Here is a 24,252-nt window from a genome sequence, read left to right as displayed (position 1 = left end):
TTCCATAAAGCTATGTATGTGCTTAAGAGAGTGGGAGGAATTAAAGCATATGCCTCTGAGGACATCTGTAAGAAAGTATGGCACTTGAGACTGACTTTGCAAGTATGGTTGACACATGCCACTGAAAATGTACAGGTGCAGTATCATCACCTGGGTTTGAAAATGTGGTCCAGTTGATCAAGTAATGATTTCTGTTTGAATCCTCTTTTGCATACATTCCTGTTCAAACTTCTGGTCAATGCTGCTCAAAGTGTTTATCTGTCATTCAAGAAAATTTTCCTTGTTTTGGAAACTCATACAGTGGAAAAAAAGTGCATCTAAAAATACTGCAAGGGAAAGTATAGGTTATTTCCTCTGGACATAAAGTAAAGTTGCTTTCTCTTTTTTCCATTAGGTCTTTGTCAACCTCGTATGTCAGGAGTAGTTGGAGCAGAACCATTCTCTGCCAAATTGCGCTATACTGGCCCAGAAGATCCTGATTATGCCAACCTCATCAAACTGACAGTCACAATGCCACATATTGATGGTATGATAAAATCAGCTGTGAAGTTGAGAGAACTCATACAACAAGCTGTTATTTCAGCTATTTTATTGGTCATGGTATTTTAAATAGCCAAAATAATAACATAATCTTTTAACATGTGGGACCAGAGAAAAATGTGATGAATGTACAAGTGCAGTTTGCAACAAGGTGCATAAGATACTGTATTGATACATAGTCTTTGATGTGAAGATTAAGTGTTTTCAGATTATTTGCATAGTTTACATAAGTTGGGCGAGACCTACACTTTGTAAAACTCCTTTGAAGAGCATATACCAAAGAATTTATTTATTAAAAATATAAAGCCATTTAATTACTATGTGCTTTTGAAAAAAAATCAAAAAAATCCTGATTGAAAAATATGTTGGAGATTTAGAAATATTTTATTTGGCTTTTCATAGTATGAAGACATAATTATTGTGGATAACATTCTCATACACACTTAGTATATCAACTTTCTTTGAATTCTAAAGTACATTAATTGCTCTAAGTACAAAATACAGAAGCACTGCATAACTTGCTTAGGGTTTGACAAACTTTGGCTAAATTAAGCAGCTCTGACCACTGAAATTTAATGTTTTTTAGGCATGCTGCCTGTTATTTCTACAAGAGAGCTCTCCAACTTTGAGCTGACACTTAGCCCTGATGGAACTAGAGTTGGAAACCATAAATGCTCCAACCTGTTGGATTACACAGAAGTGAAGACCCACCATGGTTTCTTAACTGATGCTACCAAAAATCCAGATGTGATTGGAGAGACCATTCCCTATCAATACAGCCCAATAATTAGAGGCTTCAATACCTTACGCTTCTACCGCAATCTGAACCTGGAAGCCTGTTTATGGGAGTTTGTTAGCCATTATGACATGTCCGAGCTCCTCACAGATTGTGGAGGCACCATTGGGACAGATGGACAGGTACGAAACTGTAACTTGATTTTGTACTGTGTTCTTAAAATTAAAGATTTCCCTTGTAATGCATCTATGCTAGTAGAAATAAGTGGATTTAGAATTAATTTAGTTTAAAAGGGTTCTTTTTTTTCTGAACAACAAATAGACTTCCCCTAAGGCCAGCTTATTTGTTAAAGCTATCAATATCCATTAAATGCTAATAGGCTATATGTTGTCCAATTGAAATTAAGGGAATAATTTAGTCTGAATGAAATTTGCTATGTTTTTCTCCCAATACAGTTTTGAAGTATTTTAGGACAAGCCAGTCCCACTTTTACTGTATGGTGAGCCACCTTAGTCTTTTCTTAGAATGAAAGCCTTCTAAAGGATTGCTTTTAACACACTGATAGTACTGGGCTACTTAGTATTTGTCGTGGTGTATCTTAAAAAAGAGTTTAAAAAAATTGTGAAGAGCCTTCTTGCTGATAACAATGGACTGCCATGTCCTACCAGCTGCTTGGCTCTGCTGATCTCTTGCTCACTGGGAAACAAGACCTGCCAGTGCAGACAGCACAGTGGTCTCACATTACCCAGCAGAAAATTCCTTGGTCAGGAAGGAAAGAGAAGCTGTCAATATGGAATGGCTGAAGAACAGAGCTGTGAAAGTGATTGAGGAGTTAAAACAAAGAGATCAGAGAGATCTTCAGGTGTCCTTTGGAAAATTATTTCTAGAAATAGTAATGTGGAAACAAAAGGGTGCAGGATTTCTTCTGGTGCAGTGAGAGTGAAGTTAATCCCTAGGTCTTCCTTGTATAATTGCTACGTAAGCCTGTCTGATCCCACTCAGGCTCTGGAGTACAAAAGCTGTAGCTATGACGATCAATCCTTTATTACACAGAAAAGTCTCTTTGGGGAATAATCCTACAGGCTGGAAGAAAGACTGGAACGCAGTACCTCATTTCAGAGAAGTCCATCCACAGCATGATGGCTGTGTGGTAAAGCTCAGTCACTTTCCTGGCTCACTAGCCTCCCTTGTTGAGCCACTGTAGAAAGGATGAGGCCATGGTGTGAAATGATGTTATGGTTTAACATAGCCAATAACAAAGCACCACGCAGCCACTCGCTCACTCCTCCCCCCTGCAGTGGGATGGGGGGAAAAAACATAACAAAAGGTCATGGGTCAAGACAAGGACAGGGAGGGATCACTCACCAATTATGGTCATGGGCAAAAAACAGATGCGACTTGGGGAAAAAAAAAGCAAAATCAATTTAATTTATTACCAATCAAATCAAAACAAGGATAATGAGAAGTAAAACCAAACCTTAGAACACCTTTCCCCCACCCCTCCCTCCTTCCTGGCTCAACTCCACTCCCGGTTCTCTCTACCTCCTCCCATCGGCGGCGCAGGGGGATGGGGAATGGGGGTTGGGGTCAGTTCGTCACACGTTGTCTCTGCCGCTCCTTCCTCCTCAGGGGGAGGACTCCTCACTCTTCCCCTGCTCCACCATGGGGTCCCAGCCATGGGAGACAGATCTCCATGAACTTCTCCAAAGTGAATCCTTCCCATGGGCTGCAGTTCTTCACAAACTGCTCCAGCGTGGGTCCTTTCCATGGGCTGCAGTCCTTCAGGCACAGACTGCTCCAGCGTGGGCTTTCCCATGGAGTCATGGCCGTCTTCGGGGGCATTGCCCTGCTCCAGCGTGGGCTCCTCTCTCCCCGGGCTGCAGGTGGGCATCCCCTCCCCCACTCCCCTCGGTGGGCTGGGGGAGGACAGCCTGCCGCCTCACCACGGGCTGCGGGGGCATCAACCTCCTCCTCCACCTCCTTCTTCACTGACCTCGCTGTCTGCACAGGGGTTTCTCTCACATTCCAATCTCTTCCCCTGCTGCAGGTTCCCTTTCTTAAATCTTTTATCCCAGAGGCGCTACCACCATTGCTGATGGGCTCGGCCTTGGCCAGAGGCGGGTCTGGCTTGGAGCCAGGGAAGTTTCTAGCAGCTTCTCACAGGAGCCACCCCTGCAGCCCCCTCCCCTGCTACCAAAACCCTGCCACACAAACCCAATACAAATGGCCATAATTTCTCTGCTTTTTAACAGGTGTTCATTTTGCCAGGGACCCATCTGCTCATCAGACCTCAGTAGACTTACATGCACACATTCTTACTTTGTCAGTCCCAAACGGCATGAGGCCTTAACAGATGAGAAAAGTCTGTCATTGCCCAAAGAAACCTATGGGCATGTGCAACAACAAAGCTATTTTACTATGAAAAGATAGGTGCCAATGGACATACAGATACCTAATCAGATAAGCTGATTTTTCTCTTTTTTTTTATACTCACATGCCTAAAGTCCACCTTACTCTGTGGGTGTCCACAGGTGATCATACAGTCAGTTTGGTGGACAAGAAATTGCACCAGGCTCTCTTTAGCCTTTGGTTAACTTCCTAGCATTCTGCCCCTTTTAACTAGAGATTATATACTCTGTAAAGTACAAGACTGGAACAAAATGGAGCTTCTGCCCTTTTAGATACAAAGTCCTTGATGGATATTTCATCTCAGTGCTCTGTCATCAGTTCTGGTTCTTTGTCTGTTACAGAGACCAGTTCAAGGTCTCTGCCTTGATGTTGGAAGCTCACTGTTGGTGCATCTGCTTGGGGTTGCCCCTCTGCTACAAGCAGATCCTCCTACAGGTACATTCCACTGGGACTATGAACCTGTCGCAGAGAAGGAGAAGGCATGCAAGTGAGGGATGTAAACCTTACACATTTCCACAAGATAAAAATGACAGCACTCTTCACTGTTCTTAGAATGATTTAATTTCTTCAACTCATCATTCCTTTGACTATCTCCTTATGCCTATGCAATATTCAACCGTATATTCTTATTTCCCACACAACACAATTGTAAGCCCATAAGCACACACAGCTGCCAAGCAGCTGTAACTGCGATCCTGTGACCTATGCAAGCCACTTCTCCCACAGTGAAAAGGAAGGAAAACCTGGTATAAATCCTTTTCATTTTAAATACTTTTGTGTCCTTTAGAGGAAAAGCTGAATAGCTGGTTTAGACAAACGTGTGTCTGAATAAAACCTATATATGTCTATATGCATATAAACAGAGGAGAAAATAAGCACCATTCCAATATTTTAGTAAATGAAAAGAACCTGTTCATTCAGTTGTGGAGGACACGCATAAATGGTCATGTGGGCAAGAAAGAGAGCCATACTTGCTTTAGGCTCCAGAAGCGTTAGGTACTTTAGGTAAGATCACTCATTTAAAAGCAGAGAGGGGTGAACATGAGCTATGAGAGCCATGAAACTGCAGCTGAAGTCATCCTTTATTGCCTTGTAGGTTATGGCTAACCATGGTGTGTTAAGTAAAATATCAAGCTGAATTACTTCTAGCAGTGAAGCATTGCCCCGCAGTCAGTATGCGCTTCACTGCCCTCCCTGTTTCCCCCACCTCCATTTAATTCTTCTCCAAGTTTGGTCTTTATCTTCACATGACCCCCTCCAGCTGAGAGGGGAGGCAGTCAGTGCCCTATCTCTGTGGTTGTCACCATTGTTGTTTGTTTCTCCTTCAATGAACAATTAATAATCCTCCTCTGTAAGAGGAAAGCTGGCAGCTATGGTTTTCACCATGTTTTTTTAACACACAAAGGAAGCTTAAGTTCTATTATACAGACAGAACAGATAAATAACAAAAACACTCTTACCACATCCTACTAGCACTGCAAATTTACTAGCTTGAATTTACCAGATATTTTGGCTAGATCTTTAAGCTCAAGATTCTGTTTCTTGATTCTAACTCTCCAGTACCTGTATGGTCAAACAAAGATAGCACTGTTGATTCAGACAGAGAGATTTCACAAAAGCAACTGGCAATATCTTGCATGATGTGGACCTTCACTTTGTGGGAGCTCCTCCTATGGTAGGGGAAGAAGATGAGCTTCAGTCAGCGAGAAGTGTGGTGGGAGACCTGCAGCTGGTGTAGCTCTTCTGGCAGTACTCCTTGTGTTTGGGCCAGGCTGCAGCTGTCTTAGCCAGTTCCCATGAACTCATGAACTGTCATAATACACACAGAGAAGGTCTTAGTTTTCTTTTTTTTCCTTTGAGGCCTTTTGCTTGTGACCCATTCTCTTTCTCAATTACTCTGTGCATGAGCAAACCCTGCGTGAGTTAGATGCAGCACTCCTTTCAGTATACAGCTTGACACTTTGCTCCTGGGGTCTGCCCGTATTCACCACATCTGAAAAATCAGGCATTTATGTATCTAAAGATGGATTTAGATGTGCAGCTGATGGAACTTATATTTAAAAATAAAAGCCTACTCCTCTTTAAATTCAACTAATTCATTTGGATTATAGTTCTGTTCTGGTTAAAGTTAAGATCAGCTTTGATAATTAGCAGCAACAGTTTTCTTTTGGGCAACCTGCAGTCACTGCCTAAAATTCAGTTTATGCCTTTGGATATGTATAGGCCTTAAAAATGTGGAACTCGCCTACCTGAGGGCTGTTTTCCTGTATTTGTGGGTAATTAATAAAGGTTGGACTTCACTTCATGGGGACATTGTGAGTCAAGTACTACAGATATCTCACATTCTCAAGATGCAGCTGCTAGAACAATGACAGATATTCATGAAAGGAAGTTAAAAAATGAAACAGTGAAAACCAAGCAAGTGACTATCCTTTCATAAAGTATATATTGAAGTGTTGGCCTAGATTTATTTGCTAGAGTGTGAAGTATCATTTGATCTCATTTCCTACTGTTATAACTGTTTGCTGTAGCTGCACAGTTTGGCATCTGAAGGCTTCTGTGTGGTTCTGGCCAAGTATTTATATGTGGATGTTGCTTTCCCTAGTTCCAGTCCATTGCCAGACTTGGCATAGGGAAGCAAGGAAATTGCCATTCAAATAAATTTCATTAACAACAACTAGTTAAACAAGTCTTTGACAGAAACAAGAAGATCAAGAACATACATGAAAATACTTGAACATACAGATTAATACCTTGAAGCTACTGTAATTGAGTACAGCTGAGCAGTTTGTTTTGTTCTTTAACAAAAACAGTTATTTCTGGCCAAAACTGAAAATGTCTTTCTTCCAATATGTTCAGTTCACATTTATGCTACACATGTTATGGCACTGTTTGAAAATCCCCTCTGAACAGATTTTAAAATCACTAATGTATTGCCACAGCTTATAAAAGGCAACTTGCAGAGGTTTTTTATTACACAGAAACGGTATATTTCCAGCTTTATTAGTTCTAGTTTTAACAAAACTGTACTTTAAGGGGAAAAGTCAGCTCTTCTGAAAAATCTCACTAGATGCTATAAAATGCAAATAGACACAAATGTCTATTTTCAGATTTTTATGTTCAGTTCAGCCACCACAGTCAAGTTTAAGAAAACCCTGCAATTTGTATTCCCTTGACATGGAAGCTCACTAACAGTCAAAGATTTTCTCTCCAGCTGCAAACACATGCATTTAATAAGGGCTGTGAAGAAAAAACTCTACTATAAAGTTAATGCAGCAGCTGTGTAACAAAGTCAGAGGTTAGATTTTTCGAGGAGCTGGCATTTAAAGGCTGTATTGCATTCTCCTCTCCATTCAGACTTCTTTAAACAAACCTGCTTTGCATTTCACCTGTGACCTACCTGACTGCATGCCTTCTTGGGGCCAAATCTTAGCTTTACCATATTGGCATTGTGTAAACAGTTAATTGATAACATTGTTAAGCTTGTGTGACTCAAACCCACAGACATAGCAAGTAAATGCAATAGAAAATGAGGCTTCAGGTAATTTGGAGGACAAAAATATAATTTTCATGAAAAGTTTGTTTCATTGGGATATACAATATAAAATATGAACTTGTGTTATTTCTAGTTCTGATTTTATCAACACTAACAGTGCACGCACACACACACAGACACACAGACACACTGCCAAGTTCTGCCCTCTGGAAATGTAAGCCAGATAAATAAAACGCAATATAAATGTAGAACAGAGTCCATGCCCCAAAGACTTAAATGAAAATATTTTTTGTTGTAAATATTCTCACTTGTTACATGACAGATTCTCAAACCAATTATGGTTTTTTACTTAACGAAGTTTGACAGTTTGCACCAGAAAGGGGAACAAAAGAAGAACACCTGTAGAAACTCCCATTAATATTTCCTAAGTCTTAAATGGGAATTGTCAGTGTTTAAAAATAGACCTTATGCTCTGTGATAATTTATCTTGCAAAGAAAATGTATGAAATTCTACTTCTTATATGAATGTCCAGTTCTTCCCTCATACACATGAATTTCGAGATGCTCTAATTGAATGATTTGTGATCTACATTTTTTCAGATATTAACTGCAAGAGTGTGTTCCCTGCTTGGAAGAATTTTTGTCTTCTATCTTCTCAGGTTCTCCAGACCTGGCATTGTCACAGAGTATTAGACGCAATTTCCCCAATTCAGCTGAGGTGTAGCTGTAGTCTGTATTTCTCTCCTGGTATCACAAGGCTAAAAGTCACACCCACTTATTGTTTAAAATGAATGTTATCGAATATAATTTTGTCAGTACAACTGCTAAAATCTCCTGTGCATAGGATGCACAGATACATAATGCACCTGTTCTGTCTCTCCACAGCAGTTAAGATGATCCTACACTTACACAGCTCTAAGTTACCATTTTGGTTTCATCAGTGTCACATTGAGATAAAATATGAACAGCTGGCTACTTTCAATAGGCTTTGCAGGCAGTGCTGGGAAATAAAGATAACTCAATGGAAAGAATGTTTTCTCATGTTTGCCTAAATGACATTAGTAAGAGGGCTAGAGCAGTACAACTCATCTGTGTAACACATTCCATCAATTCATTTGTTGGAGGGGGTTGCTTACTTACTCTGACACAGTTTTCCTCTGCAGTTAATTCCTTTTTATTTTATTTTTATTATATCAAAAAGATCCTCTGTATTTCATATAGCATGTCTTGAGATTTTTCTTTTCTGCCTATTGAAGAGTAGATTTCCCCTCACGGCATTTTCCTTTACAGCAAGAAATGAGAGGGCCTTCAAAGTTTTAATTTACTGTTAGGAGAGAGAGAACTATTTGTTCTGTAATTCTCTGGCTGTCAGTGTTGTAGGTTTTCCTCCACACCTGCAAATCCATGAGTGCCTGAAGAAGGGTTTGTGTGCATAAAAACTCAATCAGCTGGTTTAGCAAGAACTCCTTCCTCTCCCTACATGCCGTGAATCACACGTAAGGGCAGCTGTACTGATGGAAGCACACAGACATTCATAAGCACATGAATAAATTCCTAGGCTGGTGCAAGCAGCCCTGCTGCCCAGACATCTTTTACCGGTTTTGCTAAAAGAGAAGAACCTTCTAAATTCTAGGGTCCTAGAAATGGAGACAGTTCTTTGGCACCATGATTTCAGATTTTCCCACAGAGCAGTGGTAATGTATGCAAAAGGAGCGGTGTTTCAGGCAGACTTGTCCCAGAAGGGATCATACTGCTGGATTTCTAGCAGTACAAATGAGTTGAGCTCACTAACCCTATGATCCCATTGAATGGAGGCAAGAAAACCCTAAAACATGGCTTACAAACCCCATTAATGGATTGCTTTATGTACAGTGTATGTGAAGAGCCAATCATATCTTGTACCTGAAAATCAAGAAAAGCTTTGAAAGGGTTTTTTTTTTTTACCTGAGGTGGTATAAGATACTGAGCTGGAAGGGGTTTTGTGGATCACTCTGTCCAGGCCACTGCCTTAACTATATAATGTGGTTCCAACACTAGTAAACTTAATCTAAAAACTAATAGGATTTCATGGCCTCACTCTTCTTGTTGAATGCCACCACAGTGAAGGCTAGAAATTCTTCTGATTTCTAGGCTGTATTTGTCATGGCCATCTTATGCCTGTTTGTTCCCATGTCAGCACCATCTTTCATCATCAGTGGCCCCTCTCCGCTGTTCATCTCCTGATATGTAGAGACAGCATACTTATTCCCTCTCAGCCTTTGTTGTACTGGGCTAAAGAACCCGGCTATTTTAGTCTCTTCTCATCAGATAGTTTTGCCATTCCTGTGATTATGTTGATTTCTTTTTCTAAAGTCTACAATGCAAATTAGGCTTTTTCAAGCATGGATGATCAAAGCTGTTCCAGATAAGCTCTCACTAGTGCTCTGTATAATGGCATGCATGCTTCTAATTTCCACCCCATTCCTCAGTTTATCTTAGGATCATATCACATGGAGAGGGTATGAAGGTCATAGTTATGATGTGATCAACTCACATACCAAAATTTTTTCCCCTCTATTGTTTCTAACAATGTCTTTCATTTCTACCAGAAATCCCTGTCACTAGTTTCTACTACCTTATACTTTATGCTCTAAAATTTCATCTCACTTCTATTATTCTAGTCCTCAGGGTCATTAAATTCTCCCTTTGTGATATTCTAGTCCTCATCTACATTATCATTAAGCATTATGTATGCTTCTTTTCGAGAGGATAATGGACATATATTAAATCTTCTTCCACATACCTTTGTCTCTTCCTCATAAGCAAGCTGAATTTTAGATCTTTGACTTCAATGTCTAATTCTTACTGTACAGCACGCAAGATGGAAAACAAAAACACACAGAGAAAAGGCAACATAGTTTGTCTGGCATGACTTTTCAATACTAACACCATATTCCATTCTTGATACTGTTCCAGGAAATGACAAATGTTCGAGGTTGCTCCTGAATCAAAGGCAAACCATGATGCACTGTAGAGTTGCATCATAGCTATATTGGTTTTGATAGAAGTAAGAATTCTCTGTTGTTATTTGGAACAATTTAGTAAATCCGTGTCTGAAATAATTGCTCAGATACCCATGCAGGTATCCCAAAGATAAACTAGCAACTTAAACAGGACTAAAGGATATTTTTGTCTAACTTCAATTTGTCATCCAATACATACAGAAAAGAAAACCCCTTTTTTTGTTCCAAATAGAAGTTATTGATTGTGTTTATGTAAAACCAACAAAGAAGCATTAATATAAAATAATCTATAACTGTAGCATCTCATATTATCTTCCAGGCTGCTTTACTACACGATACTGTGTTTTGCCATACTCTCTACTGTCTAAATGCTAGCACATTTTATAGAACGATTCAAACAATAGAAGTGGAAAGGGGTTTGGTAGCATAGTGTGTAGATCAAGGAGTGTCATGCGTGAAAGTGAGTTGTGGCAACTACCAACATTTGCCATAATGAACTCCTTAATTAGTTCAGAGTATTTAGTCAGTGCAGGCAGTAAATTTGTGGTTTCATAGTATTACTAAAAGTTTTGTCTGGCATTTGGAAATGTAAAGCAGCTGTAAGGTAATGGCCTTTCAGCCCCGACATGCCATTGGTTGAACCCAGAAACAGTTTGAATTTTACACAGCTTGTAAAGTTCCTTGAATGTTGGGGTCTTTCAATAGTGCAAACCACTCTTTAGAAGCTTGTAAGGTAATCACTCCAGGGCAATGTTCAGATGTACAAATTTACATATGGAGTTTCTATTAGAAGTAAATGAGAGTTCAACACCACTTATGCCTTTGAAAAGTTTCCCACTGGGAGATGATCTCAATGCCTTTCCTTCCATGTCTTTCTAAGAAAATCCAGAATGTTCTAAAAGGATCTGGTTTGCACATTTCTAATCAGAGAGATGTGAATGAAAAAGTATTTGTAACAAAACATAAATGTAAAGTCTCTTCCAAAAGGTTTGGATCCATGTATCATGTAAGAGCTATCTTAAGAGGTGACAGTTTACAGACACTGTTCTTCTTGCCTTTTTCCATCAAAATATATATAAAGAATATGTAATTCTCTGATAATAATTCAGCTGTTGTTTTGTACAATATATGCATAAAGGGTCTATTTTTAAATCTATATCAACTTTCATATTACTTTTAGTTCTTCCACACAGTGATAAACAGTATGATTTGTGTGTTTACATGCAGTATGTTAGCTACTATCCGTGCACAAAGGAAGAAATAGTTCCAGAGATGAGTAAGTACAGGCCAAGGACTCAGTCTTGCAATGATATCTGAGCAAATTCAGGGTCTTCCGGAAGAGCTTCTTAGAGGACAATAACATAAGAATGTAAGCAAAGGAGTTAGTTAAGGCACAAGGATAGAGCAAATGCAAATTTATTTGAAAGATTTCTAAAGCCTTAATTTGTAGCCATGTTGTTTATGTACTTAAAAAACCTAAACAAAAATGATGAGTCAAAATTGAGGGGTTTATATTTTATCAGAACACATTCTCAGTTTGAAATACAAAAGTGGAACTTGAGGGGATGTAAGCTTAGCTGAAATCCATTGAAATGTGCTGTTTTGTATTTCATCTGAAATTTGCAAAGTGAGAGAATTTGATTCAGTCACAGTATTTATTTCAAATTCTGTCTTCTCTTTCCCTTGCATTCGGATTACCTGTGCAATTCTTCTTTTCATGACCACTAACCTAAATAAATAATTTTCCTTTTTATAGGTTCTCAACCTAGTACAGTCCTATGTCACGCTGAGAGTCCCCTTGTACGTCTCTTATGTTTTCCACTCTCCGGTGGGTGTAGGAGGCTGGCAGCATTTCGACCTACAGTCAGAGCTCCGGCTGACTTTTGTGTATGACACTGCCATCCTGTGGAAGGATGGAATCGGTAGCCCACCTGAAGCAGAGCTCCAAGGTGGGTGTTGGATTTCTTTGCATCGAACTCATGTTCTGTTACTAAGAGTATAATTTGCACACAGTAGGATGATTTTTTCAATCATTCTAATACTAAAAAAAAAAAAAATAGTACATCATTTATTATCAGTTGCAAACAATCTGTCATTTCCTAGCACTCACAGTTCTCTGCTGGGGTGTTTATGAAAACCATGTAAAGCTGACATCAGTTCTTTTATTGCAAAGAAGAATAATTGTCTTGTTATGTTTTAAGCACATGTGCAAAAAATAACACATTTATTTCTGCTCAGAACCTCAAGGTTCACTATGTATTCATATTCTGTTACCACACAAGATGTTTTCACTTTAATTAAAAAAATCTGAAACTTTTCCGTGATAACATTTTTTTCTGCCCATGAATGTACAGTTTCAGAATCTTTTGATGTTTTAAAAACATTGTGAAATATTCAAAAGATACAGAAATATACAATGGGTATAATAACCTGTCCTATGTGTTAGAGTAGTGAACTGTTTAAATGCAATAGATACTGTCAATAAATGTTTGTGACTATAGTTAGTCAACAAATCAAACTCCAGCACTACAGAATTTATCTTTGCAAAAAGTTAATTTATTTTTTTAAAAATAGTGACATACAGATGTCTGTGAAAGATTAAAATAAATAGTTACACCTATATGCTGCTTTGTTCTATTTATCCAAATTTACTTACTATTTCCCAGCATTAAGCTTCAGGTGTTCCATATCTATCTCAACCTAAGGTAGAATACAGGCACCAGCTATAATTATGTATGTACAGTTACACAATTTCAGGACTCCAGTGAACATAAAACCATTTTTTGTTTCTGAAAGCTCTGTATATGAAGTACAGAAGTCATTGCTATGCAATTTCTGTTCTCCTGTTAAGAGCAGGAAATGAGGAGTGGCAAGGGGAATCTACAGTGCATGAAGAATGAAGCACGTCATGCCATGCCTAAAGAATAAGCCACATGCCACAAATCGTATGATGTACTAGTCACCAGATAACAACCAGATCTAATTCTCAGTCTCAGCAGTTATGTGGCATATCTATGCCACCATTTTCCTGTCTTTGATGCTTTAATTTTTTATTTCTCTGTTTAAGAAGCTGATGGCCAGGTCTTTGGAGATGCTGAACATTGGTAGCTCAGTATTTTCTCACTCCACAGCCTTGCACAATTAGCAGCTGGGTTTTTTGGGGGCAGGGAGGGCTTAACTAGTTTCCAGTTTATTTCCATGCCTCTGGATGCATATAATTGTTCTACATAAATTCTGTGAAAAACTGTAAAGCAGTCAAGGTCTTCTAAAGCCATAATTCAACCATACATGTCTATTTATAATGTGCCAATAAATATGGTTGGTACAGGTGATTTTGTGTGGGTGATATACATTCACATTGGTGAGTGTGTTAGGTTTCTGACACATTCATGGAGGAACATTCCTGTTTCCTTCTTGCTCCTGGCAAGCAGAAAGGTGGCACATCACTGGCTCTCTGTAAGGGAGCACTGGAGGAAACACCTGAACTCTGAAGCTCTGCAGAGCTCTGGAGAAAAAGGGATGTGGCTGCAAGCTACAGCAATAAACCACTTCTGACGTATAAACAAGACATTGTAACCTGAAATTAGGAAACATTAGGCCCATGTTTTGGGCCAGATTCATGCCAGAAATCACCAGCAATGCAAAGCCTGTCAGAATGAGTTTCACAGATTCAAGCACCCTCAAACAGATTCCTGTGGAAGCCACAACCAACTGCTACAACTAAGTGCTGGTGGGTGCTGCCTTGGGACAATAGATAGGGAGGCACTGATAAAGAGTATCTCTGAAGCAGCTTTCATTGGTAGGAGTCAGCTTGAATACCTAGTGAAAACAAAAGTATTCTTTGGTCTATAGAACCCCCTGGCAGCTGACAATGCTATTGCCTGAACACAAGCACAGACTGTGCTGTGGACTTTCCTCAGCCTACTAGAGCAGCTGTGTGAGTCCATGTAACATGTAAAACCATGACTTTGCAGGGAATTTCTGTATGTGCTTTGGAAAGCTGAAGCATTGTGAAAACTCTAGGCCCCACTGTGTAAATCCATGTTGGAGAAGAATCTTGAATCAACCCAAAAGGTACCAGCAGGCCCCCTCCCAAACAACTGACATGACAATGGGAAATGAAAGAATGGGGTTGGTGTTTCACAGGAGTGTGATTTATTTGTCATCTGCAAGTGGAATAAATCTTGTGAATTGGCTTCTGCTGCCAGGTTCCCTGTACCCAACCAGCATGCGTATTAGTGAAGAGGGGCGCTTAGTTGTCAACTTCAAGACTGAAGCCCGGTTTCATGGTCTGTTTGTGATGTCCCATCCTGGTAAGCTTAATCTACACTTTAGCAGTACTACAAAAACAAAGACACTCCTCCCAAATTTTATAGTGTTCATTTTTCTTATTCTGCTACTGAGATCTGAATTTTTTATGTACCATGCTCTTCAGATAAGGATTTTTCCCTTACTTGGGATTTCTTACTTGTCATTGATGACTGTATTCAGATTGTCAAATGTAATGAAATATGCATGAATCTGATGGAAAGCAGATAGTTCCACTTGATCAAGAGCCTGATTTATGAAAGATGAAGATCTAGGCCATTCTGTCCACTAAGGATCTATAAATATACGTTTTTAATCCAAAAGCTGTGATCAGCTACTTACTTACATTGCTCTAGGAATTTAGATAGCATTAAAATGTCTTTCCCAACTTGAAGCCTTTCTAGGTTATTTAGGTCTTTTTCAGATAGCCACAAAAGGTCTTGTATGAGCATTGCATCAATCTGTTAATAAAACATTCTCACTGCCATTCAATTAGTCATTGCTGAGAACCTGATCCTGCAATTTAATCTGTTTAAAACCCACTGCCTTTGTTCAGAATAATCACAGGTGTAAGACTCTGTCTACAGACATAAATCTGAGCATTAATGCTGGCCATGGAAAAGATTATTTAACTATATTAAATCTGCTGAACAATAATGAGAAGGGAAAAAATAATTTTAAGAAATCTCTTTTAGTTTAAGTCAGTTTTATTAACACATAAAACTCCTTCATGGTGCTTTTACTTTTTCTCAGCTGTCCTCTAGAGTGTTAGGTTTTGCCTATCAGGCAGAGCCAAAACAGTTACATTGCTAAGAGATGTTATTTTTTGTTCCCTGGGCTGACATTCCAAGTTTAAAACAGGAGGGCTTATAGATCTTTGCCATTCCACTCTCACTGTTTTGCCTGTCTGTCAAATTTAATCTTCATACAGTTCTGGTTGTGTAGCCCAAAAGCAACTGTTTTAATAGACACTTGAACACGAATCAAGGAGGCCCAGCTGTGTCGACTGTAATTGATTTTGTCAGTTTCAGTTAATAAAACCCAGTGCCCTGTAAAGTTATTAACATCAACTATGGCATTATGGTTTATGAATTATTGGGAATGTTTTTCAGGGTCTGAGAGTTTGCAGTGAAACACTAAAGGTGACAAATCTGTCTCTTGGCATGTTTCTAGCTTCATCTCTGACTTCCATGGTTATGTCAGCTGATCACCCGGGCCTGACATTTAGCCTCAGCCTCATCCGAAGCGAGCCAACGTACAACCAGCCAGTACAGCAGTGGAGCTTTGTTTCAGATTTTGCGGTAAAACCTCAGCCTTCACGGTGTCTTTTGTTGCCCCAGCCTGTTAGTTAGGATGTTGGTGGAAGAGCTTTCTCTCTCTCTCTCTCTCTCTTCAGGTTCGAGATTATTCTGGAATGTACACTGTGAAGCTGATAGCTTGTACCACTGCTCCACATCAGGAGTACAGCCTACCAGTTATCTGCAATCCTAGAGAGCCAATCACATTTGATCTGGATATCCGATTCCAGCAGGTACCAGCCCAATGATACCTTCATCATGTTTCCATTTTAGTTTGATTCCCAAATTGCCTTTGTTGGTCTCATAATGATAGCACTAGAAACTGAATTTACTTGCTTGTGAACAAACCAATTCCTAAACTGATGGGACAGCACATACTCCTGTCATGCTATTTAACCAGTTTTACCCAAATGGGAAAGGCTAATGTAGGAGCACAAATGTTTTTTGTCCTCAGTGCAGGGCCAATCTTTGATAGCCAATAGGAAGCTCATTGACATTGGTTTAGGGGATAGTTACTGTGATGTGAAATAACCTTTGGGAATTCTTTACTTGTCTGTTGGCTTTGGTATGACATAGTTTTATCAGATAATTAGGAAAATATAAAACTATTATCAGAAGGTTTTCATCTGACACAAAGATCAGAGCTAGGTGTCTTGTATCAAAAGTGGGACCTCCACATTTAGTCCTAAGGTAGGACTTCCTTCATTGACTATAGAGGAAGTGTAGATAGCCAACATTGGTAAAATGCTTAGCTTTAAGACTCATGAAAGTGAGTGACACAAATCCCACCCATGGCAATATGGATCATATGGTAACATGGGAACAGGCAAACAGCATACCTTTCACAAAGGTAAAGCTCTGTAGCAGAGAACAAAATATGGAGAAATGGACTGCTGTAGAAAGCACTGACTGAAAAAAATCTGATGGTCATGTTGGATAGTTAACAGAACATAAACTGCCAGTTCACAGTGTTATCAAAAGGGCTAGCGTGACCTTGGGACGCGTAAGGAGGAAGTTACATCATTTCTGTTATTTGGAGCCAGTACAACTAATAGTGGAACAGTGTGGCTGTGGTTTCATGCTCATTAATAGTATAGATGTATGCTATTAAACCATCTTACAGTATAAATCCAATCAGGAACAGTCAGGGATACATAATCACTTTTCTGTTGAATTAGCCAGAGTACACAAGGGAATGCATGCAGTCTTCATGCTTTCATTTGGCATTATGCCAGCTATGGAAGAACAGATGATTCCTGATATGGCATCAAGTCCTGGTGAAGCAGAGAAATTATACATGATCTGACATGAAACCTGCCTTCTCAGACTTAACCAGCAAAACATTTTGAAAAAGTTTGAAATGGGGGGGGGGGGGGGGTGAGAGGAATTTATACTAGTTCAGCATTTCAGTTTTTGTCTGGCATTTCTAATCTGCTTCTAGGAACTCTAAAGCAATTCACACCAATGCTAAACCACACCTTATGTCTGGTTCCAGTATAAACAAGAAGATGTTGATAGTTCGAAGAAAATTCAAGAGAGCTGCAAAAATCATTGCAAAATGGGCAAAGTAGCCTAGGGAGACACCTAACTCTTACCTGGAAGAAACCTATGACTAAGAACTATGACTAAGACTTAAGAACTGCCTTGCAATAAATAAATGCATACTATAGGTGTCACTAGGGATAAGGTGCAAAATTGCAACAGTGTCAAAATCACCAAGGACTGTGGCCAGTTAGTCCCCTGTCACCAGCAATTTTCAAACCAAGACCAGCTCTTTTTCTTGAGATACTCATAGTAAAAGGAATTCAGGAAATGGAATGGAAATTATATTTTTAATTATTATTTCTGTGAAAAGGTTATGGGGGTAGGGTTCCTCCTTCTGAAGAGTAGCAGTGGGTTTATAAAAATATTTCAGCTCTACATTCTTCTTGCCAAATCCTGTTGCTTTGATAGTTTTAGGACTCTATTGTGAAAAAAGGGATTTGAAGAAGAATAAATGTGTCAGCTGTATAACTTGCAGCAGTACTTTCTGTTGATATTGTTATATCTCATTCCATCAGCCCCTTGTCCATGAGCCAGCAAGAATGTTTTCTTTTCTGTTTTCCTTCCTTCCTTCCTTTCCACATGCATAACACATAAATAAACGTATGTATGTTAGCATTTTTTTATTTGTTTAGTGGCTGCCTCTTTTTTTTTTTTTTTTTTTTTTGAATGTATGTTCCACATTGTTTCCTCAGGTACAGTGCATCTTTTTGAACTTTGGGCTTTCCCCAATTCTTCTGTTCACTCTATTCTTTCCCTTTTGTTATGCCATGTCCCTGTATACTTTGGCTTCTAACTTATGTTATATGGCCCAATGAGAACCTGCTGCTGATAGTGTTGATTTATTTTATTCTTGTAATGTAATCATGGAGGAACCATAGATAAATGTGTCAAATATATAAAAATAAATATTAGCATGAAAGGGTGTTCAAATGGTTTGGTGTGTTTTCACATGCATGATTTGATATGCCTGCAGCATGTCAGAAGAACTGATACTTGCAAATAAATCCTCAACAATGTGTACTTTCAAATAATTGGCAGAGGATCAGAAGCAGAGGTGGGACTTGGGTGTAAGATTGAAAATGGGATAGAGAAAACAGGCAGTGGTGTGTCAGAGGGAGACAAGTTATTGAGGAAATATTTTCCTCACATTACCCCCACACATAAATTGCCCTGGGCACCTCCTTGGATGGGATTTGGAAAAATGTAGGAAGAAACTAACCTAGAATACTATCAAATATCACAGAGGCAGATAACCCAAAGGTGGTATGCATGTAAAAGATCAAATATCACAGAGGCAGATAACCCAAAGGTGGTATGCATGTAAAATACATAGCAATATATGTCTAGTACAAAGAAATCTTTTTGGTTAAACTGTGTTATTGCATGTAGATGTGTAGAGCTGATAAATAATGTACATTGGGAGAAGGTCATGCTGTGTTTTAAGAGTCATTGAAGAATACTTGTTGAAGAGCCTTATGCTGTTGTGTTTTAGGTCAGTGACCCAGTGGCTGCTGAGTTCAGCTTGAACACCCAGATGTTCCTCCTCTCCAAAAAGACACTGTGGCTATCTGATGGCTCAATGGGCTTTGGGCAAGAAAGTGATGTTGCTTTCTCAGAAGGTATAATCATGCACAGATCATGCACTTTTAATATGTGTTCCACGCTATCAGGATCCCGTTTCAGTCAAAACAAGAGAGGAGTAATGGTTTGGGCTTGCTGCTTGTGTTCTTTTGCATTTGCCTTTCCTACCTGGCAGTTTACATCAGAACTGTTGGCCAATCTGCACTGAAACTCTTATATCTGAGGGTTACAGTACTGGTGCCATTTCTCATAAGCTGAGCACTTTATAAACATTGGCTGATGTTAAGAACATTCCCACTTGATAAGTGAATATTACACAGTCTTTTTCTTGTGGGTGAGTGTACTGGGTCTGGCTGGGATGGAGTTAACTTTCTTAATAGCAGCCACTATGGTGCTGTGCTTTGCATCTGTGGCTAAAACAGTGTTGATAACGTGCCAGTGTTTTGGCTACTATGCTTGCATAGCATCAAGGCTTTCTTCCTTCCCCCTGTCCTCTACTGAGTAGGCTGGGGTGGGAAGATTGATTCAATTGATACATCTGTCAGGGGACCTAAGCAGTCACTTCATTCCTCTGCTTTCCTCATGTGCCTCTTTTGCCTGTTTATTAGAGTGCCAACACCTCGAATACACGACTGTCTTTTGTGATGTACTTGCACAGTCTCTTGAACAGCAGGTACCTGGTCTCTCTGTCTCAAAGTCTACAGTTGCTCCAAATCATTGTAAAAGCAACGCAACATTTCTCCTTTCCTGCTCCAGATTCCTAACCTTCCTAACCACTTTCTGTCATATGTATCTGACCACTGCACACAGTATACTTTTCTTGCCTGCATAGAAATGGCCCAGGTTATTTGTACAGGCCTGGTAAGCATGTCTTATCTTAAACATTATCAGGCAGCTGAAATGCAATTACACAGTAGGGAGCCAAGTCTCAGAAAATGTGTCTGTGACTTTTCATAATGTTCACTTCACTTGTACGGTATGCCAGTCTGACCAAGTATAAGTAAACTCTTATGCAGCCTGAAAAGGATTCTGCTGACATAAAAAAGAACATCTCTTCAACAAAGTACATTGTCAGAAGGCCAAAACCTACACCCTGGTCTGGTGCAGAGGAGTACATAATGTTTCTTTAAGTCACTTTTTGAATGAAGAGCCCAGTGTAGCCCAGAATTAAAGCCGCCCCTGAACTGGTTCAGGTTATAGCAACAGCAGACGGCCTCCTGCTGCTATCATGTGGCCCAGAGCTCATGGAAGAGTGTGCACTCTGATCACGGCCTTTGACAAGCCCTACAGAGGAAGCTGGATAGCCAGGTGTCTTTGGATATAGTCACATTACACAGCACTAAGCTTCTTGACTAGGCTTATTAACTCAGCCTCAGTACTGTGCTAAATGTTCCAGTGTAATAGGATGTGAACTATGTGAACTGTTTACAGGTGATATCATATATGGTCGGGTGATGGTGGATCCAGTGCAGAATTTGGGTGATTCCTTCTACTGTAGCATCGAGAAGGTTTTCCTATGCACAGGAGCTGATGGATATGTACCCAAATATAATCCATCCAACACTGAATATGGGTGCCTTGCTGATTCTCCATCCCTTCTGTACAGGTTTAAGATTGTGGTAAGTGTTCTAATTCTGGGACGATGCACATATATATTTTAAATTTTTTTTCTAATTTCTTTTTTGCCCAAAACCAACTGTTCTTTAAAATGTTCTCGACAGCACCGTATTTGTGACTCAGGCTGCAGGCTAACTTGAACTGATGAAGGCAGTATCTTAACTTTCTCCCTCCTGGTTCTATTGTTAATCTTTCTGGAGACTCTCATCATTTAGAGTTTGACCTAAGTTAGAATCCCAAGATAGGTTTTTTCTCTGCATTGTCTATATCCATTGACCATAGAGGGAATCTTAGGAGACATGCAAGTTAAGGACTGGAATTTGTTTCATCTTTAGCCATCCAAAATTTAGTGTATAATGTAAAGTTAGTCATCCAGGTTGCCTCTGTAGTCAATAGGGAAAGAGAGATACCTCTAAAGCTGGCTTAGAATATCTGAGATTATTTCCGTTCTGAAAATAATTATAGAGTAAGCCTAGATGACTACAGACCTGATGCCCAACTTTTAGAGAGTTAACTTTAAGTAAGATGATTATCTAATTATCTAAACTAATTTATATGAATGTCTGTTAATAGAAACAAAAGGTAGCTTCTTTAAACTGGGAAACAGACTTCTTACTTTTATTTCAGACCACATTTATGTATCTTTTTTATTTTAGAAATGTACCTATGGTTGTTCTGTGGTGTTTCCTCCTTGTATTTCAACAAAAAAGTCTTCAGACAAGAGATTAAATAGAAGTTAATACAAGTCAGATGCGACCACAACTGCTTCTCATGTCTTTTCCCTTGATATTACACTGGATTGCATAAAATAGCATGTGTAAATTAAAAAATTTATACATTGCATGTAACTATTAGAACTGTTTTTCCTAGAATAAATGAATCTGTGTTTTACAAACTTTTTTTCCCTCCATGACCATGTAGGACAAAGCTCAGCCGGAGACACAAGCCACAAGCTTTGGAAATGTGCTTTTTAATGCAAAACTTGCAATAGATGATCCTGAAGCAATTCCGTTAGTTAAACAGCCAGGCTCTGATGGATTTAAAGTAGACTCAAATCCTCTATTTCAGGTATGATTTCTGTAACTTTTCAGCAAGAGTACTGAACCAAGAAAGAAACACTTGCACAAGAAGTGTTGTTAACAGTAAGTCATATTGAAGCCAATAGAAAGATTTATTCTGATTCCAGTGACAGTCAAACAGGATTTTAAATGCTTAAAATTTCTAGATATAAAATTTGGAGCACTTATTAAAATATTTTGGTAGGGATACTATGCTTTTCTCTCGCTTAATTCCACAGTCTAACCAGAAATTATACAAATTATTCTTCTGCATTTCTTCTAAGAACTTGATAAGTTTCTTGTTACACAGCATTGTTTTATTGCTTCCCATCTCACTTGTCAAAGACAAGAAAATAAAAGAATCATAAGCTTTTATAGTGAACTTCATCAAAGTCTAGTTGATACTCAGAATTTTCTGTGCAATTCTTTCCTTGCAAACTTGCACGTTGTGAAGCATCTGAGCCCTGGAAAGCCTAGAAATTGACAACTAAAGGGTGCAACTACTTAATTAAATCTAATCCTTCAGCTCTGTGCATTCATCCCTTTGATCTATATAACCCAGTCAGGAGTTGTCTCTTCATTATTTTTCTCTTTAGTATTTGCAAAAGTACATGCAAAACTCAAATGTATAAATTAGTAGAAAAAATATTGAGGAGAGTTTAACCCTACTCCTGGCCACTTCAGTATTAAAGGTCCCATTGTAAGCAATGGAATATTTAAGAGAACAGCCTACTTACCAGTATAAAAAGGGTTTCATAATCTGCCCCCATGAAAATGAAACCTCATTTGTTATATGAAGAATCCATTTCCAATAATACAGTGATTTTGGTCCTCATTCTGTCAAAAGAATGAAAATATGAAGAAACAACAGTATAACCTGAGAAAGACTTGGAAAAACAAGAGTAAAATAGAAAATGTGTTATTTCTTACAATAACAGAACTTGGCTGCAACCACTGAAATTATCAGCTAGTAGCTTTAAGACAGTATTCAGGCAATCCTACTGGACCTTGTAGAGGCCAAATTTATTATGTATCCAGAAAAGACAAGACAAATTCAAGAAAGATAGCATCATCTCATACAGACTGCAGGGAATCATGTAATCACAGAATGGATGAGGTTGTCAAGGACGTCTGGAGATTGTCTGTTCCAACAGACAGGCTCAAAGCAGGGTCACCTAGAGCACATTGCCAAGGACCATGTCCAGTTGGATTTTTAATATCTCCAAGGATGGAGACTCCACAGCCTTCCCATTCCAATGTTCAACCATCCTCACAGTACAAAATTGTTTTCTTATGTTAAGATGGAAATAGAGCCACAGCCAAGGCGTGGTCAGCTGGCAAGTTAGGCCTGGAAGATCCTCTTCTGTGGTTTGTCTACATCTGAGGTTCTTTGTATGGCCTTTGGTACCAACAGTACCAAAAAAATGCCAAGGCTATGCTTCTTCATCTGCACCTGATAGGCGTAGAGTCTGGACATGGAGAGGAATGGAGACAACCCCCTATTAAAATTTTGGCTGAAAACATGACTCCTCTGGTGCACATTGGCACATAGTGAGGGGTTATCTGTGCATGATTTTGAAAGTACGTGTCCAGGAAATCAGTTCAGAACAGTGACTGATTTCGTCTGTGTATAATGCTGTCCAGATTCTGTATGTTTGTGTTTAAATACAAAAATTTTGTCTTTCTAGGTGTCTTTGGGTAGGGAGTGGTATGTCCATACAATCTACACTGTACGTTCAAAAGAGAATGCTAACCGAGGAATCGGCAAAAGAAGTGTGGAGCACCAGTACCACTCACTCTTTAGTGGTGGGAGCCAAGGAGCATCCACACAAAGACGTCAGAAGAGGGGAGTCGAGCAGGACCCAGAACTTGCAAAAGACATTGGAGTAGAAAACAACCGAGGAACAAACATACAGCACATAGCACTAGATCGCACCGGCAAGAAACACGTTCCTCAAAGGGAGGTTGCAGTCAACGGCATTCTCCCCAGGGAACTGAATAACCAAAGTGCAGGGGTCAGCATAGTCACAATCATTGGTGGAGCTGCTGCCATTTTCCTTGCCATCTGCTTAATTGCAATCATCATTTTGCTGCTAAAATGGAAACAAAGTTCTGAGAAGAAGGAAGCCACAAAGGAGTCGGGCAGCAATGAACCAATGATGCTACAATATAATTACAACAGTGACAGCTCAGAGGTTTGATTCCAAGACTGCAGGATTCAAGCCAGAGTCTCCAGAGTGCCTCAAAAAAAACTTGAACTGCACTTTGTTAGCAGCAGGTCATGGTGACTCATGAGGAATAAAGAGTTCATATGCTTCTAGGTGTACTTGAAATTTTTTATCCTGAAGTCTTGCTGCCATTATCAACAATAGAAGAATCCATATCAAATCTCCCACTTAGCACGAAAGGTAATCCTGATGTCCCTATATCACACACCAATCTTAAGCAGCAATTCAAGGAACTGCATTGTAAGGGAGAGATTTTTGGTTTGGTTTTGTATTTTCTGACATTAAAAAAAGCAGAAGAAGCTATCCAAAGGTGCTATATATCCTGTCTGCAATAAGACAGGAAATCTGTTTCTTTGGAAACACAGGATACTTGAAAGGAGAAATCCTTACACTCTGCAGTTAAATTTTGTACTGTTTCTCACAAACAACCCAAT

General features: G+C 39.2%; 1 protein-coding gene across 1 annotated transcript in view; it reads left to right on the top strand.

Moving 5' to 3' along the window:
* FREM2 (FRAS1 related extracellular matrix 2) overlaps window positions 1-23,910 on the top strand; it is a 142,925-nt gene extending 119,015 nt beyond the window's left edge. The window contains exons 15-24 of the mRNA XM_030042908.1: window positions 395-526; window positions 1,127-1,458; window positions 11,940-12,132; window positions 14,392-14,496; window positions 15,665-15,792; window positions 15,888-16,022; window positions 18,827-18,953; window positions 20,347-20,534; window positions 21,454-21,600; window positions 23,279-23,910. Coding sequence (XP_029898768.1) covers window positions 395-526; window positions 1,127-1,458; window positions 11,940-12,132; window positions 14,392-14,496; window positions 15,665-15,792; window positions 15,888-16,022; window positions 18,827-18,953; window positions 20,347-20,534; window positions 21,454-21,600; window positions 23,279-23,791 — 2,000 coding nt within the window. The 3' untranslated portion in view covers window positions 23,792-23,910. The remainder of the gene's footprint in view (window positions 1-394; window positions 527-1,126; window positions 1,459-11,939; window positions 12,133-14,391; window positions 14,497-15,664; window positions 15,793-15,887; window positions 16,023-18,826; window positions 18,954-20,346; window positions 20,535-21,453; window positions 21,601-23,278) is intronic.
* Window positions 23,911-24,252: the final 342 nt, after the last annotated feature.

This window comes from Aquila chrysaetos, chromosome 19 (assembly GCF_900496995.4).
Source record: "Aquila chrysaetos chrysaetos chromosome 19, bAquChr1.4, whole genome shotgun sequence".
Lineage (NCBI taxonomy): Eukaryota > Metazoa > Chordata > Aves > Accipitriformes > Accipitridae > Aquila > Aquila chrysaetos.
This window is presented reverse-complemented; position numbering and strand designations above follow the sequence as displayed.